Genomic DNA, 17,814 nt, shown 5'->3' with positions numbered 1-17,814 from the left:
TCTGTTATGGTGTCTTTAAAAAGTTTCGATGCAGCTTGCAGGGATTTCACTTTTGGCACTGTATCTTTTAATTTTTGTTTAACTTCCTCATTTTTGTGTAGTTCCCTTTTCTGAAATTAAATTCTATTGTGGTGGTCTGCTTTGGTGTCGTCTCGTCCTCCTCCTTCCCTCCCCCCCCCCACAGGGATGTTACATTTTATTATATTATGGTCACCAAGTGGTTCAGCTATATTCACCTCTTGGGAGGACCAGATCCTGTGCTCCACTTAGGACTGAATCAAGAATTGCCTCTCCTCTTGTGGGTTCCAGGATTAGCTGCAGTCCAAGAAGTGTCAAGAAACTATATCTTTGCATCGAGTCCTGAGGTGACATACCTAGTTAATATGGGGATAGTTGAAATCCCCCATTTATTATTGAGTTTTTGATTTTTATAGCCTCTCTAATCTTCCTGAGAATTTCATAGTCACTATCACCATCCTGGTTCAGGTGGTCAGAAGTATATTCCTACTGCTATATTCTTCTTCTTCAAGCATGGGATTACTATCCATAGAGATTCCATGGTCTAGTTTGGTTCATTTAACATCTTTTACTTCATTTGACTCTACACTTTTTTTCACATATAGTGCCACTTCCTCACCAGTACAACCTAGTCTGTCCTTCCGATACATTTTGTACCCTGGTATTACTGTGTCCCATTGATTATCCACATTCCACCAAGTTTCTGTGATGCCTGTTATATCAATATACTCATTCCCCAAAAAAGTATTGGGGACACTGTCGGAGACTTGGCCAAAAAACTTAAGAATACAATCCATGCCTTCCTGGTTAGTGAAAGAGAGTCACCAACAACTGGTGTCTCTGCTGTCCAAAATAAACTCACTGAATTAGGTGAGTTTATCTTCCCTTCCTTGTTCTAATGTGCAATAGTACTGCCAGCCAGTACTGAAAAAACCCATGCCTATCAGTTGTGGCTAATTATTGCCCAGTATCAGACCTCCCATTCCTAAGCGAGTTCATAGATTAGTTTCAAGCTCATCTATCTAAATACAAAAAATATCTTAGACTTGACAAATTCTGGATTCAGGCCAGGACTTGGAATAGAAACATCATTAACAGTGCTCATGGATGATCTCTTGATGGAGAGAAGACATTGGTTCTCCTTCTCCTGAACCCTTCTGCAATATTCAACGCAGCTGATCAAGAGAAACTGCTTTTCTGTCTGAGGGTGGTGGCACGGGTCCAACAGAAGGCACTAAATAGGTATGAGTCTTTACTGGATTGATGTGTCCAAAATATAGTGATGGGAATCTGTACAACTCCATCAGACACCCCCTTTTCCTTCCTTTGCTGAGTCTCATATATAACTCGAAGCACTAATAAGATGATATGGACTTAAGTAGGTCATCTGTATATTGCTGGAACTTATCTTTCACAAGAGATAACACTGTCAAAAAACTGTCCCAGTGCTTAGATGAGATCAGTTTATGTATTAAGAGCAATTGGTTGACTTGAATCTGAGCAACATGGAGGTGGTAGGCTGGATGGGAGAGGAAAGCATTCTGAGGAGTGCGCAGCCATAGTGTAGTCTCCATTTGTGTAAGATGCGCAATCACAACTATACAGTTTGGTCTGCAGTCAGGAGTGCTCCTGGATTCCTTGTTGATGCTAAGACATATATAGTAGCATTTTCAAGTGATGTGATCTATCCTCATTGGCTGGCCAGTAAACTGTGTTCCCTCCTGGCAGATTAGATCTAGCTTCAGATACACTTCTCCCGCCCCTCCCACCCCCCCCCCCCCCACTTCTGGCTGGACTACAGCAGTGATATCTACCTGCTCACGAAACAGTCAACTTTCAGCAAAGTCCAAGTAGTATGAAATGCATCAGCCCATCTCCTGAGGAAAGCAGGCTAGCTTGAATACATCAGACCTGTCCTATTGGCTCTCCATAGATACCATATCCAATTCAAGGCCTTAGGCCTTCTCTTCAAGTCACTCAATGGCTTGGGCCCATGATACCCAAAAGATTGCCTTAAAGTTCCCGGAGAAGGATTGTGGTAATATGAATCTGGTAATGAGTGCTGTACAAGAATCTGAATTGAATAGATGGGATTTGAATGAGAAATTGTCTGGGTCTTGATGCACTGCGATTACAAGATTGTTTCATGTGTTGATGTACTGTGGAAGAATGCATGGAGAGAAGAATGGGAGAAAGCTGGCATTGCTCAGTGGAGCAAAGATTGCACGGTCTTTCTCCAGACATTAAGCCAGTGTATACTGCTGGACACATTTGGAAACCTTATTTCTACAATTTTTCAACTAATGATTCTTCTTTATAAAGCTAGACTACATTAGGGAATATATCCTAGTAGAGAGTGGCTGATATTTAGATTAGACAATCTATATCCCCCCTCCATTTAAAACATGAATGTCAGTTATCTTTTTATCTTAGTTGGTTTTATGGAATGGGATATTGTGTTTTCTTAGCCAGACATAACTATCTGATTTTTTTTTTTTTAAAGATTTTATTGCTGTCCCTTTAAAAGTTCAGACTTTTCAACCACAGAGAAACAAAGTTAGCCATTATCTATTCTCAACCCTGTAGGCCAACTTAGAGGCAGTAGGTTCATTAAGGCTAAAAGTTAGGTTTCAAGATAGTATGGGTATTTCCAATAATCTTCCAATTTCAGTTTCAGATGGCAACAATGTGATTGGAGCTGAGGAGACCAATTTTGACCGTAGCTATGTACAAAAGAAATTAGAACATGGACTTTCACGAATATGGCAGGTTTGTTTTGGATTGTCTAAACATACTCTTTTCCAAATACAAAGTATAAATCTTATGGTGATCTTTGTTAGAAATCAAACTACTGTAGATAAGTAGAAATTAAAATAATTAAAGAAATTATAGGGTGAAAAGGATGGCTCGGTCTCCGGACACAGCCAGTTCTTGGGTTAGAATGCCAACAGGAGCACCAATAGTGGTGCTAATTTTTGTGGTAGGGAGACTATTATGTAATAGCCAAGACCAACTCATTTCTTGTCTGCAGTCTCACATCCATAGCTCTAGCCAGATGAAAAGAAGAAAATGCACACACACATGAACAACTCACATAACATAAATGAGTTTTGGTAGTTTGTTTTAAAGTAACAGACAGAACATTCAAAGTGGACTAAAAGACCACGTTAGGTATCAGCAGAACAAGTTCAAGTATTTCAGCAAATACTGCCAAGTCTCATGAGGATTTAAATCAGGGGATTGTTTTCTACCGGCTGTGCTGAAGTCCAGTGGTATGAATTCAGGATAATACATATGTTTTAACTCTGAAGTTTTGCATTTAATTTAAACCAAGACTTTTGACATGTAAGCACATACTCTGTGTGTGTAAGTAGCTATATACAGTTTTGGAAGCATGTATTTGAACAGATGAAATAGAACTTTTTCATGAGTCCCCATCATTACATTGAAGACACGTATCATAAAATGGTATGACTTGTGTTAAGAGTAATAATCTTTAGAGCATCAGTAACAAGGTGAGGGATTCTTTTTTTAAGGTACTTAAAGCTGTTCATATACAGCTGAGTATAGTACATTTGCAGCTCTTCCATTCCTGGTATCAGCTGGAAGAGGAACTACTGAAATACAGGGCTGTGTCATTCTGTCAGTAAGGTTTACTGAAAACTGGAAATCTTGTGAGCCTGCCTGTTCGTGATAGTTCTAACTTGATTACTAGCCCAAAGGTTTTTAATAAACACCCAAAATTTTGTATGTCAAAGCTCTGAACCTTGTGTGATTTGCGTAGAGTGGCAATAATCCAAAGCATTCTTTAAACCATTATCAACAACAGTCTTGGCATCTCATGTTGTTTTGGATTGACACTGCATTACTGAAAGTTGTAAGAAACTATTTTTGACTAGTGAACTAATGATGTGATGTGAAAGCCAAAGAAAGATCACATATGCTAATGAAAATGTCAGTTCAACAAACCTTGTTTCTCTAGAGGACTGCCCTAAACTGCTGTTCAGAGTGGTCAGACATCTAAACAAATCAACAAAACATGCTAGTGAACCATGCATTCAACTCACTGCCATTCATTTTGAACTCCAGAGTAGTCACTGCTACTATATAAAAACTCACAATATGCACATAAATTTAGTAAGGATTCAATACTAACTTTGAAATGTTTGTGTTTTATAGGATGTGCAGCTGAAAGTGAAAACATATCTGCTGGGAACAGACATGTCTATCTTCAAATATGATGACTTTATCTTTGTACTAGATATCATTAGCAGGTATATTGATGGGGCAAATAAGGCCATTTGCTCTATCTGCATGACAGGCCTGAATTAGCATAAGATAACATACATAATAGGGACTACATCCTGGTCCCAATTTCCATCCACTTCACACTGTTCTGGTGATGCAAAGAGTAGTTAATAGGGCACCAAGGGACTCCCTGCATGCAAGGTAATTCATGACTAGTGTCAAGTTGTTCTAAGCCAGCTGCTCTTCCGGGCCACCCTGCAGACATAGTGGGTGTGATGGAAAGGGAGCTGTAGTACTCTGATGATCCTTGGCCAAAAAAGTCCTTGAGAGCCATTTCAATACCTGGCCAGCTTTGAGATTGGGGGGTGTAAAAAATGGCTGATTCATCTTTCTGTCCCCATGCCCCCTTAGGTTCTGTGTGAGTGCTGCTGGGCTGGGCCTAGGAATCTGCCTGGCTGTTCATAACAATTTTCTGTAGCCCTAACATTACAGTTGTGGTACCTCTAAAAGCCTACTTAGTGGTTCCCCAAACCTGGAGCCAAAAGTGTGAGAAGCTGGGCATAGCTCCCTTTTATTCCTGCTTCTATATTTGGGGTTGTGGTGCTGGTGGTCAGGGTGCTTTGCTTTTTTGACAGTGAGAATGGTATGGAGAGATGGGTTCAGGTCACGGGCTATAGAGCTTGCATTGGACCATAGGATCCCAAGCAGACACTTGGATTGCTTGTGGCTGTCTGGCCCTGAGTGTTTATAAAATGCCATAATATGCAATAGAAGAAATTAGACCATATGTAGGCCTGGTGTTGCGTGGTGATGATCTTCGTTTGTTAGATGTTCAAATACTATGGTGATGGATGAGCATGGTAGGTGTGCTTATAGGTGAGATACAGAATTCCAGCTGAAACAATAGCATTCAAGTAATAGTTGTTTCCTTCAGTCTTGTTAAAACTAATTGAATGGATAACCACTTCTAAAATGTCTTTTGTTATAATAGGCTGATGCAAGTTGGGGAAGAATTTTGTGGCAGTAAGTCAGAAGTTTTGCAAGAATCCATCAGAAAACAAAGTGTTAACTATTTCAAGAATTATCACAGGTAAGGCTACTAAATGTGCGGTGGATTGGTCAGATTACTTTTATTTGCCTTTTTTTCATTTTAAACTGGGTTTCCAGAGGCAATGAGTGGCCTGGTTGCACTGAGGTGGACAGCTTGGGCATGTTACTGTCTAATGTGTGGGGGTGAGGGGCCTGAACACTCAGCTACTGCTGCAGGTATAGTCTCTCACTCATGCTAAAGTCACTGAGGAGACTTCTGCAATGAGCAGGTTGGGGAAAGGTAGGGAACCTGTGGTGCGTAGACTTTCTCAGTAGCCCCTCAGGCTTCCTCTAAAAGCTACTCCTTAAAACTCCTCCTTTTGACTCTTTCTCTAGTGGAGCTGCAGGCCCTTTATTCCTGGTCTCCCAGGCAAAAGTATTTATTTTATTTATTTTTTGATTTCTATACCATTCCATAAAAAGAGAGCCCATCCACCCATGTCTCCGGACATCTCTGGCAATTTCTTTGAAAAGTATAATTATGCAATTTATTTCGGTCAGGAATTTCATAATTTTATGGATTTGTACTCCTGGATCCCATTCTCAGCCTTCCCTTTGTTGACCATCTGTAACTGCATTTCATTCCAGTCTCCCTTGGCTCCATTACATGCAGACCTGACCTAATTTTATGGCAGCATATGTGTCAGCTTCAACACTTGCTGGCTTTTCATTTCAAAGTTAAACTGCCATAATTTTGCTTTGATTTCCCCAGTGTTCAGGCTTGGAAGGTAGACGCTTCTTTCATTCCAGTGGTCTGGCACTTGTCTTTCATTGCTTAGGTAGCCAGGAAGAGATGTGTGTGGGGGAGGGATGCCACAATGATTCTTGCCAGAAGCCCTTGGTTCCCAAGACTTCTTCACATGGCATTCCCAAGACTTCTTCACATGGCATCCTGCCCCTGTTGTTCAGGGCATTTTTCTGCACATGCCACACCCCACCCAGTCATTCTGAAGCTTTCTGTCTGGAGGCTGAATAGATGACTCTATCTTCATATGGATGTTCTGAGAATTAATTGATATTTTACTAAAATCCATAAAATCTTAAAATTTTCTACAGGAATGCATGGGAAAGTGTCTTAATTCTGGTGCCAAGAATGTGGTTTGGATCCTCTTCAGGCTCCTGAAAGTCAGCTCTAGAATATCTTCTCAGCAATTTTAGTAAAGATATCACTTCCAGTTGTCTGATAGGGTCAAGTCTCAGCCTTGAGTGCATTCGATCTTTCCAGGATACCAGGTTCTATAATTATGTAGTCGCTATAGCTCTCATTTCTCCAAAGTAATATCCAGCCTTAAGTCTCAACCTGAATCTCCTCTTCTGCCTTGGAACCTCACTTTGGAGCTTCAAACCCTCATGAAACCTCCATTTGAAGCTCTACTGAAACGTCCTTCTCCACTTGGCCATTTTAATATGCCTTTCTTAAGGCTTGGTCTACCCAAAAAGTCCAACCAATCTAATTAAATCTGTTTGTTTAGTTAAATATTCTTCCTCCCCCTTACGTGGGTGATTCCTCACTGATTTAAGTTAAATAGACATAAAGCACTCTTAAATGAAATTTGGCCATAGAATATATTGCATCTCTGCAAGGGACAGGTTTAACAGTGGTTTGTGAAATCACAAATTTTGAACCCTCTCAATTCTGTTTGAATAAAATATGGGGGGAGGGGGAAAGAGCAAGAGTATATGCTGAGAACTTGTCCTTTGCTTATTCTGTTTCTTTAGCAAATCATGAACTGTTTTCTACTCATTTGGAAAATAGGGATTTTTGTGATTCTTGTTCAAGGCTATGTGATAACTATGTATTCCTAGCACTGATTTTTTTGTTTTGTTTTTTAAAATCTCACTGAGGAAACCATGATTTTTAATAATGGTTACCTACCTATTTTGTTAAGAATAATTAGACAATGTTTCTAAAGCTCTTTGAAGGTGAATACCACTGTATCAGGCTAAATTATGTGCTTAGAACTTATTTATCTAAAGGTTTAAGTGTTTTGGATGTTCAAATCAAGTAAGTGCGGCTTTTGCTTCCCTTGTGTATTTAACTGAAAAAAGCTAGACCTTTTAAAGATACATTAGTATGTAAAATTACACTGACTGGAACTGCTCAAGGAGCATGATTCATCAGCCCATTAATTGTGCAGTTTGATGTATGTAGCCTACTGGCGTGTTAGATATAGGTAGGTTTGGAAGAATTAGTTTTTTATTGGTAAATGTCGATAAACATTGATTTCACCGTACACGCCAACTGATGAAAAAATATTTCCATTGATAATGATCTAAATTTACATGTAGGCAAAGACAGAAAAATGCTGCTTGAAAAATTGTTAGTTTGATTTAAGGCTATTTCCTTGGTACTTTTTTTGACATATAGCTGGTTCAGAGAACTGGAAAGTCAGAGGTATTGACCATGTAACTCAAGATCATATTGAGTATGCAAAGCATTTTGTTGGGAAAAGTTTTTCTTCTTTATAAAAAGCAAGAATGGGCTTTTAATGGTTAAAGACCCCAAACAAGGGAACTACTTAAGATTCATTCACTTTTGAAGGTGTTTTTGGAAAGGCTTATTTGGGCAGGAATGGCAGAAATTTTCAAAGAATAAAGATAGATTTGATTGAAATTCTTTTTGAGCCAGATTCTGAACTTGTGCATGGTGGTGAAAGTCGAGAGTAACCACTGAAGTTCATTAAGTCAATGAGATTTTTCATATTTCCAAATGAGGTAAAAATCTGGCTGTATATTTAAAATCTTTTCCATTTATCCTTTTAGCTCCAATATGATTTTACCATAAGGGCCACTTCCCCTCTGCCCAACCCTTTTCGAATTTAAGACTCAGATTTTCAGAGATGCTCAACACAAGAATAACTCCTGACTTCAATAGAAGTTAGTGGGAGCTACGTTCCTTGTAAGTTGCGCGGCCGCCTCTCAAAGGCCGCACAGGCAGGCGGGGAGAGGAGCCCCTCCCTCAGCCCAGGCCTGCCGGGGAGAGGAGCCCCTCCCTTGGCCCCAAGCCCGAGAGAGGGCTGGGGGCAGTCCACTCTCTCCCCACCACAGTCCTGGGGCAGCATGCACCCCAAACCTGTCATTCCCAGCCCTGAGCCCCCTCCTGCATCCCGAACCCCTCATTCTTGGCTCCACCCCAGAGCCTTCACCCCTAGCTGGAGCCCTCACCCCCTGCACCCAACCCTCTACCCCATCCCTGAGCCCCCTCCCACATTCCAAACCCCTCGGCCCGACCCCCACCACATGAATTTTGTTATGTGCACCAATATGAAGGTGATGTGTCACACATCACCTCCATATTGGTGCACATAACAAAATTCATTCTGCACATGGACCTAAAAAATTAGAGGGAACACTGAGTGAGAGCTGTGGGTACTCACTGCCTTGGAAAATTCGGCCCCAAATCTATTTCTGGTTGAACAGAATGTGTGTAAGTAGACACAGCTAACTGCAATAATAGTTAAGCACATGTTGGTCATCTTACTGAGCCAAAATAATTCATTATATCAGTAATTAGTTTAATGAATGATGTGATGAATGTTTTACAGCCTAATTTGGAACCCAGTGCATAATTTACCAACTGCTACATTCTGAACAAGACAACATAATGTATCTTTTAGAGAAAAAATTATTGATGTGCCCTCAGTGATTTAAAAAAAAATAAAAATGGCAGCAGTGAAGTAAAGTTCCTGGCTATCTAGCCAAGAGAGAATGCTAAAGGTGCTTCTGCTTGTAGCTAAATGAAAGGCTGTAGTGCTGATGAAAACTTAACAAAGGAAGTACAGTTTTTGATTACATTGTCATAATAGTGCCCTTCATAATGAACTTACCTCCCTATTCAAAACAAATTTTAAACACATGAAGAAATGTAACTTCGGTGACTAATGGCCTTTTAATATTTTGTCTGAAAAATGTATAATTCTGTAGAGTGCTGCTTTTCAGTTTTTCCACATTGTCTGTTTTTTTTCCCCCAGTGCTGCTTATTACATGGAATATTTGACAAGTTCAGATGTAGCTTCATGTTACCCTTTAGTGGATAAATGTTGCTACATTTTGTATTGACATTGTTAAAGGTATCTGATCATGTCACCTGCAGAGAGTAAAATCCATTATGCTACTGTACAAGCATGAATGTTTTTATATATTAATTGTAGAGGCTTTTAAAAATAATTGTTTCACAAATTTTGTGACAGTGCATTCTTAATGTACTTTTCTACAGGATGTCATAAAATGTATCATTTTGTGGTTATTTATAAGCTGAGAAAATGAGTTAAATATCTGGCAAAATAAATCCTCACACTTGCAAAATGTGTTAGATACATCATACTTTTTCCTTCTGCACCAACCATGAAGATCTCTGTGACTCACTGAACTACATCAGAAGAACACCTGTGGCACAAACTGGATCAACCTCATACATCTGTAGCTTTTTTTTTTTTTTTTTAAGATTGAATGTAGTAATTTAGTATAAACTACGATGGGTTCAGCAGACTGAATGGACACAGTGAAAGTCACCTCTGGTGCTTTTCTCAAATTTGGAGACTCCAGGAACAAACAAAGTCTGAGGATAGTGACCACAGACACAATCACAAGTACAAAGTCTTAACTGTACTACAAGTTTTATTAAAGCAATAAGTAAAGTTACAATTACCCATGCATATGTAAATCCTACAAAAACCCATGCAGTTACTAAGACTGTAGTCATACTCACATCCTCAAAGATATTCTAAGATCAGATGGATCTCTCATCAGGTGATCATAGAAAAAGAATGGTTCCTGCTGGGATTTCCCATGGGGTCTTCTGACTTTTACACAACTAGGAAACCTCTTTTGTATTGTTTTTCTGACCACACCAAACACCTTATGCATATGCAGGAGGGTTTCAACCCTCTTTTCCTTTTCTGTACTTCCATACCCCATGAATATTGGGGTGCCCCATTTTTCATAAGTTTCTTGTTTCTTATTAGCATCTATGCACAATATGTATCCTGCGGTCAGGACAGGACATTCCATGATGTTGCAGTAAGGTGTCTTGTGATCTTGGATAATGCAATGTGGTTTATTGCAATCTAGTTTTGTGTAACATTACCTATTGGCACATCCTTTACAGTAATTTTGTGACCTTACTGGCCTAGGGTTATTCCTAGATCACCCACTCATGTCAAGCATTCTTAAGCTTATGGCCTAGTCTGGCTAAGCTAAAATCTTACAGGCCTCAGCCTGTAGGCCTTGCATTGCAGCCATGCTTTACTTATATACCTAATAGACACTAATCATTCCTAAATATTTATCAGTCTTATATCTCTGTAATCCTACATTGATTTTATATGAAATAGCATATGAATTGACCATAACACAACATAACACAATGATAAATGGATGATAAAAATGAACTAATTGGCTACACATCAGTGTAAAATTTCTGCAGAACTCCTCTGCCACAGTAACTTCTATTTTGCTACCATCACAGTTGCTAAATCACAACAGGCAGAGCTATTCTTCATAGTGAACCAGCTCATCCTGGCCAGAGCACTGATTGCTGGAAGGAAGCCTTCTACCTACTTATCAGAAAAGATAACCCAAATATTGCAGGAACTCACCAAGCCAGAAAAATCTATGCCAGAAATGTTGATTAGTCACCCTGATTGAATTGTACCTCATATGATGAAGTTCAGAGAGGATTTTGGAAATATTTGAACCAACACTTGCAAAACTGGTCTGCCCCTGCCTGGCTGGTGGTAAACCAGCAAAGAACAATTGTGTACACTGCTAACTGATCTCAACAATGGCTCCTTCAAAGACATGGACCAGCCAACCTTCCTGTGAAAAATGCAACAGCCCATTCTTGTCACAGAAAACCTCACCAACAAAATAATGGATAAAGGGACATGATATAATTAGTTGGACTTTCCTAAAGCCTTCAACAAAGTCCCTCACAGGAGACCAATCAAGGAGATAACGTGTGAGAACTAAAAGTTCTGTCATGGACTAGAAATGATATTTTTTTCTTACACTCCAAATCTTGGCCTCTTGCTATTAGTTCCTTTTCTATTCGTTAACCTGAGATCATGTTAATGTACAAGGGAAATTTCCCAGGGGCTCATTTTGGAGGGAACCACAAGTTTTTGGGGAGGTGATGATCTGAACTTCTCTACTAAGGAAATTGATAGCAAAGCCTAAATAAGGATGACTTTTTGTATTTTCAAGTGTAATTTAAAGATTTTTTGTTCAATTGAAGGCACTTTTTCATTCTAATGTTAAAACAGTTCAGCTGTGACTTTTTTTTCTGACAATCTAGAGTTGTATTTCAGAACTCGTCTTGAAGAATTGCGAATGTTCTTGGAGAACGAGACCTGGGAGCTTTGTCCTGTTAAGTCAAGCTTTAGTATTTTACAACTTCATGTAAGTACTGCCACTCAGTATTCAAAAGTTCTTTCTGAAATAAGTTTGTATTATATATGTAGACCAGCTGTCTGCGATGTGATAGGACATGCAAACTGCTGTCTGATTTTTGGGTTATTTTAATGGTATAGTAAAATTAGAGTGATTTTTATTTAGGGATTTTTGTATGCTATTCTAAATCTCAGATTTAAATGCATCTAAAATGGTAACATGCCTGATTCAAGAAAACATTCAGGAAAGTACTAAAGCATGTGGTAAAATTCCACTGTAAGCAAGTGAAGCATGTGCTTTAGAGCTTTCTTGAATCAGGGCCTCTGACTAAGCTGAGGTTGGTAAATAGTAACATTTCTGTTTTATTTGCTTTTTTAATATCTACATATTTGGGACTGCCTGACTGTCACATAACTAGAGTTGTTGCTACAAATAACATCTAGTTTGCTAAGGATGAACATGGTTGCGGGGGATGGAAGACTATTTTCTAGTTTGACTGTACAAGGAAGCTGACTATATACATTCATGCAGCAAGAGAGAAAAAGAGAGATCTTTCATAGAACAGAAAGGGAAAGAAAAGCATTTTTAATAGAAAAATTTGATTGTTAAACCACATGCACTGGCAGGGAAACTCAAAAGAGTAGCTGCAGATCCCAGAAACTATTCATTTAAATTTTGTAGAAATTACTAAATTTCAAGTCCTGTTAGCCCAGTACATTTTGATCTATATCTTTAAATTTTTATTACGTAAATTTACTATTCAGAGATTAATAACTAAAAATAAATGATGATTTCAACAAAAAAAATTAGGCCAAGATTTTCAGAAATTAATATCTAGAGATAGGACTTCAATTAAGTGGTCTGATTTTTCAAAAGTGCTGAGCGTCCTCCCAGTCTCTTGCAATCCTGTATTATTGTGCAGCGTAATAGTCCAAAAATTTTGAAATGTACTTGATATAAGGATATTTTAAAAATTTGTTCCATATTAATAAGCTAAAATGTTTGTAACAAAAGTAAAGAGAATTATCTTTAAAATATTTTTTTAGTCTAATAGTGTCACTTTAATTTTGGAAATATGTTCTTTACATTTTGATTGAGATTTAGGTGCTGTTCTATCTCTTGTGAAAATACTCTTTTAATCTCTGGTAAAAGCTTTTCTATTTATTTCTAGAAAATGAAGATTTACATAATACAAGAGGTATATTGCATGGTGCAGCAAGACTAACTTGCTAAAATTAGAAAGACAAACCATGTGAGATTGCAAACTTCAAGGTTAACATCAATCAGTCTAAAAGCTGTATTTAAATAAGAAGTAAACTCTTGTTGCAGAGCGGTAATTGACAGTAAGCTATGAATCAATATTTAAACTACATTACTAGGCATAAAAATTATTCTGTATTTTTATTAACAGGAGTTTAAATTCATGGAGCAGTCACGTTCCCCGTCTGTGTCGCCTAGTAAGCAGTCTGCTTCAGCAATCTCAACAACCATAACTTTGTTTGAGCAATATTGTAATGAAGGAAATCCATTTGAAATTCAGGTCAACAGCAAAGATGATGAGACAGAAGATGTACTTGCTTCTAATGGGGTATGGAGCATTTCATAAATACAAGAACCATGCTAGCTCTCATTATCGTTAAATGAACATGACATACAGTATATTGGAAAGATCAATTATCTTGTGAATCAGAGATTGACAACTACATTTGTCTTTAATATTTTACATTCTATATTGCACCAAAAGTAGCCATTTTACTACTTAAAATAGGTCACTCTGCTTTCTGGCGTTGGCAGTTAAAAGCAGGGCTTCCTGTGGAAAGCCAGATATGTTTGTTTTGCAGTGGATCAATATTTTTCCATCCAAGTCAATTGTTCCTGAAGACTAGCAAGCCATGTTCCACTTAGAACAGAAACAGAAAAGTGCTAATTTATCACAGGACAATTAGATGCAATTTACTTAACTTTCCTGGTTGTGGTAAATTTGGCCTTGTTTTAATATTAGAAGGATTAGCTCCCTCTGACTTGTTAGAGAATAATCTCCACAGATAATTCATAGATTGTTCTTTCTATATTGTTTACATAAATTTACCATGATTTCCAAAGGAGAATGTAATTTGTTGAGTAGTTTTTATTTTTTGAATGTTATGGGGATGATCGTTTGAGATCTACTGGTATAATAGTCAACATTAACTTTAAATGTATCGATCTTTTTGTTGATTTGTATCATAATCATACAATCAAATGTTTATTTAAAAGAAAACATTTTATATAGTGTTATGCATGCAGAAACTTCATACCTACATTTCTCATTAAAACCTTTGTCCTAACTTCCTCTTGGGTCAAATATTATTATCCCCTCTTCTATTATGTCATGAGCCAGTCCATCTAGCAGTCTTACTGCACTCACTCTCAGTGCCTTAACAAACCTGGCACACGCTGTAAGATTTAACCAAGTTATCAGGTCGCCAGTCTCCAAATGGAACTTTGTTCAGATTCTCTCATATGTTGGTGGCCAGCTGTTCTGTCCATGATTTGTTGAGCTCCCTACCTCTTCCTTCTGTGGGAATTAGAATATAACAATGGGTTCAAATCCCCCAGTGCCCCTCGCCTTACTGAGCTACATGGGCAAGAAGGAGGGAAAGAAGGAATTCCCAGTGGTAGAGCTAGCCCTCAGGATGAAAACACACCCTGCAGGAGCTGGGAGTAGGAGCATCAGAACAAGGAGAGGCCCAACGTGGCCCTGGTTCTCTCTCTTCCTTTTCTTCCCCCGGGTACCTTCATAGCCCCTGAACACCAGTGAAGTCAGCTGAGTCTGTTCCAAAACTTGGACTCTGGACATTCTTTTCTGACTTCTAACTGGTTGTTAGCTACCACACCATTCTATAATTGTTTTAAAGCAAGTCACATAGTAGACCTAGATTATTTTTAATTTTCTTGTAGTTTATAAGATTGAAAACAAAATATAAATCTATCTTGAAAGGTTATTAATTGTCTGTTTACCAAAAAGACCAGAGTGGCTGCTGCATAATAATTCTGTTCTATCCGGAATCTAAAACAATCTTTTTAAGGTGTTTGAGACCAAATTTTTTGCTTTATCTGTTGGTTAAATAAGTGTTTATTTTAAAAGGGCATATTTTCCCAAATGCCCTGTATAAACACATTAGTAAATACGTCCGCTTTGCAGTGAGGGTGCAGGCAAAAATTCCTCAAGTGCTGAAAGTTCTCCAATGCCTATCCTACTATTTCTCCTGAAAGAAGACGAGTTGTCTGGCAATTGACTAGGAAAGAATCCTAGAGCGTCTTCATGGACAAAACCATGGGATATGCCCCAGACACAAATGGGCAGGCTCAGAAACAGTGAGGACATAGTAACATGGGATAGCTTTGCTGTGGCAGCACTTGCATCCAAGCTAAGCTAATGTGGGTGCTCAGACCTGGGTGCCAGTGACCATGGCCCTACCCAATTCATGGTCCATTTTCATAAATTTCACGGTCATAGCATTTTAAAAATCTTGAGTTTCACGGTTTCAGCTATTTAAATCTTAAATTTCACAATATCGTAACAAAGCATGAATATGTATTTTAAAACAGTAAAATATAAACATGTAAAGCCCTTCAGTCAGCGTTTCTCAAACAGGGGGCCCTGACCCAAAAGGGGATCGCAAGGCTATTGTGTGTGTGTGGGGGGGGTTCGTGGTATTGTCACCCATACTTTTGGGCTGACTTCAGAGCTGGGCAGCTGGAAATTGGCAGCTGTTAGCCAGGCACACAGTTCTGAAGGCAGCACAGAAGTAAGGGTGGCAATACCAAGGCCCCCCCCACAATAGCATTGAAACCCCCTTTTGGATTGGGACCCCCTGTTTGACAAACACTGCCTATAGTATAGGGTAAAAGTACACAAACTACCAGATTTTATGGGGAAGAACAGATTTCACGGGGGGAGACCAGATTTCACGCTCCGTGACGCGCTTTTCATGGCTGTGAATTTGGTAGGATCCTACCAATGACCCAGGTTAACTGTGCATTGAAGCCCTACCCCAAAAGGGTTAGAAGTAGAATTGTTTAAAAAAGAGAGCTTAAATTCTGGATCTTAGTTATATGTTGAGGGTTGGATTCTGTGGCAAATTCCACAGCCACAGAATACGTGGAACCCTCGTGATGGGCATGGGACTGATGCCATTAAAAATAGTGTAAAGCTAAGCATGTCTCGAATTTCTTACAGGTATATTTCTTTCTCTTAGTATTTAGCATTTTAGAAAGGGGTTAAATAGTTTTTAAAGATGCTAATTTTATCTACTTTAAAGACCAAATAAAATCTCAAAACCAGCTCATTTCTTGGAACAAAATACAAGCCAAGGTGTGAAGTCTGATGTCTCCTCTCTTATTACAAAATGGATTGTCCACAAATTACAAGTGTCAACATCTGAGCAAGTGAAAGTGTATACTGTTTATTTACAGCCTCTGTATTTTTCTCCCTTACATCCCTTTCCTCCTGACTCAATGATGTAAAATTTGGGGGTGTCAAAGCTGCCTTTGGTTCTGACTTCAGCTTTTCTAATATTTTCTTTTCCAGCCTGTATGCTATGTGAAGTCAGAAAACTGTAAATTCAAATGAAAAATAAGCTGATCTGCTTCTCTTCCTTTTGTGATTTCCCACACTTCAGAATCTGCTCTGCTGTATCCTGCCACTTCTAGGCCTATCAAATTTAGCCAACTTAATCTGTACTCAGCTTCTCCTTCTCGCCTTCTTACCACGTGGTTAAAAATTGATAGTGATAGAGGGTGATCATTCTTGAGGTTGATATTTTTGTATTGAGTACAATGTGACCACTGAACCTGTCTCTTAGCTCTTTGTGTACCCATAAATCAAATACAGGCTGGAGAATCATTTACACTTTCTGAGTGAATGACTCCTACTGTAAGAATGAGCTAATTTGACTAAATAAAAAAATCATACAACATGCTTCTGTGTTTAGTAAAATACAGAAATTGATCTTCCTAAAACATTTCTTCTCAGATCTCTGGCAAGCTGTGTAGGAATTGCCATAATAGATCAGACACCTGGTCCATCCTGTGTCTCTGACAGTAGCCAACACCACATGCTTTATAGAAAAGTTCAGGAAACCTCAGTGTGAGGTACTCTTTCCTCCCCCCTCCCCCAATCTCTTCATACCTTTTTATATAGTTAGAGATTGGCTTAAGCCCTGAAGCATGAGGTTTTCATATCCCTCCAAAACATTTTAATTATTTTAGCATTAGCTATAACTCTGAAATATATTGTTAAACATATAATCATCCATCCCCTCTGAATTTTGCTAATTGGCCTCAGTGACATGACATGACAATGAGTTCCACAGACTAATTGCCGTGTAGAAGTATTTCTGTTTTATCATTTTTGAATTTGCCACTTGTCAATTAGGTTTTTAGAGGTCGCTGCATTCCATCCTATTAAAGTTGCCTATTTTTGCTTCTAGCGTGCAGTATTATGATATGATTATTATAGGATATGATATTCAGTTCCATCCAGAGCTGATGCTGGATGAAGAATAATCAACATGTCATCACCATTAAATAAATACCTCACCCTTTAGGTGTGTGACACACCTTAGCCAGAATTAGTTACAGACTCCATGGTCTTCACTGGGGATTGATCTCCAGGGATTTGAGCATCAAAAAGCACACACCTCTACCTGTTGAGCTAAAGGAGTTCTTCATCTGTTCAACTGTAGTTGGCTGTATTTTTTCTGGAATCAGTCACTGGAGGGCGTCTTGATCATATGTATTAGCAGTAGGCTAATACATTACATATGCAGCAAAGACAGCCTTTCTGTAGCCCATGTTGTGGTTTCCATATTCTAATTTTGAATTATGTTCTGTTTTGTAGGGTGACACACTACTGTGAGATTACAAGGCTGGCTGTGTTGTCCTATTTTTAATATTTGTGTGCCAGCATAAAGTGTTCTGCATTACAGTGAAACCTAAATATGTCATGAAATGATAAAACTGAATCTGTGCCTGCTGAAGAACTGTAATTGATTTTTGGCTTTCTTTGACACTAGTAGGACAGAA

At 38.6% G+C, this 17,814-nt stretch overlaps 1 protein-coding gene across 3 annotated transcripts in view; it reads left to right on the top strand.

Moving 5' to 3' along the window:
- Nucleotides 1-17,814, top strand: part of VPS50 (VPS50 subunit of EARP/GARPII complex) — a 178,557-nt gene that overhangs the window by 82,312 nt on the left and 78,431 nt on the right. For all 3 annotated transcript variants that reach the window (XM_065398182.1, XM_065398181.1, XM_065398180.1), the window contains exons 14-18: nt 2,690-2,787; nt 4,198-4,292; nt 5,258-5,356; nt 11,664-11,754; nt 13,157-13,333. In XM_065398182.1, coding sequence (XP_065254254.1) covers nt 2,690-2,787; nt 4,198-4,292; nt 5,258-5,356; nt 11,664-11,754; nt 13,157-13,333 — 560 coding nt within the window. The remainder of the gene's footprint in view (nt 1-2,689; nt 2,788-4,197; nt 4,293-5,257; nt 5,357-11,663; nt 11,755-13,156; nt 13,334-17,814) is intronic.

The sequence above is a fragment of the Emys orbicularis genome, chromosome 2, assembly GCF_028017835.1.
Source record: "Emys orbicularis isolate rEmyOrb1 chromosome 2, rEmyOrb1.hap1, whole genome shotgun sequence".
Lineage (NCBI taxonomy): Eukaryota > Metazoa > Chordata > Testudines > Emydidae > Emys > Emys orbicularis.
Note: the sequence above shows the minus strand (reverse complement) of the source record. Positions and strands in the feature narration are given on the sequence as shown.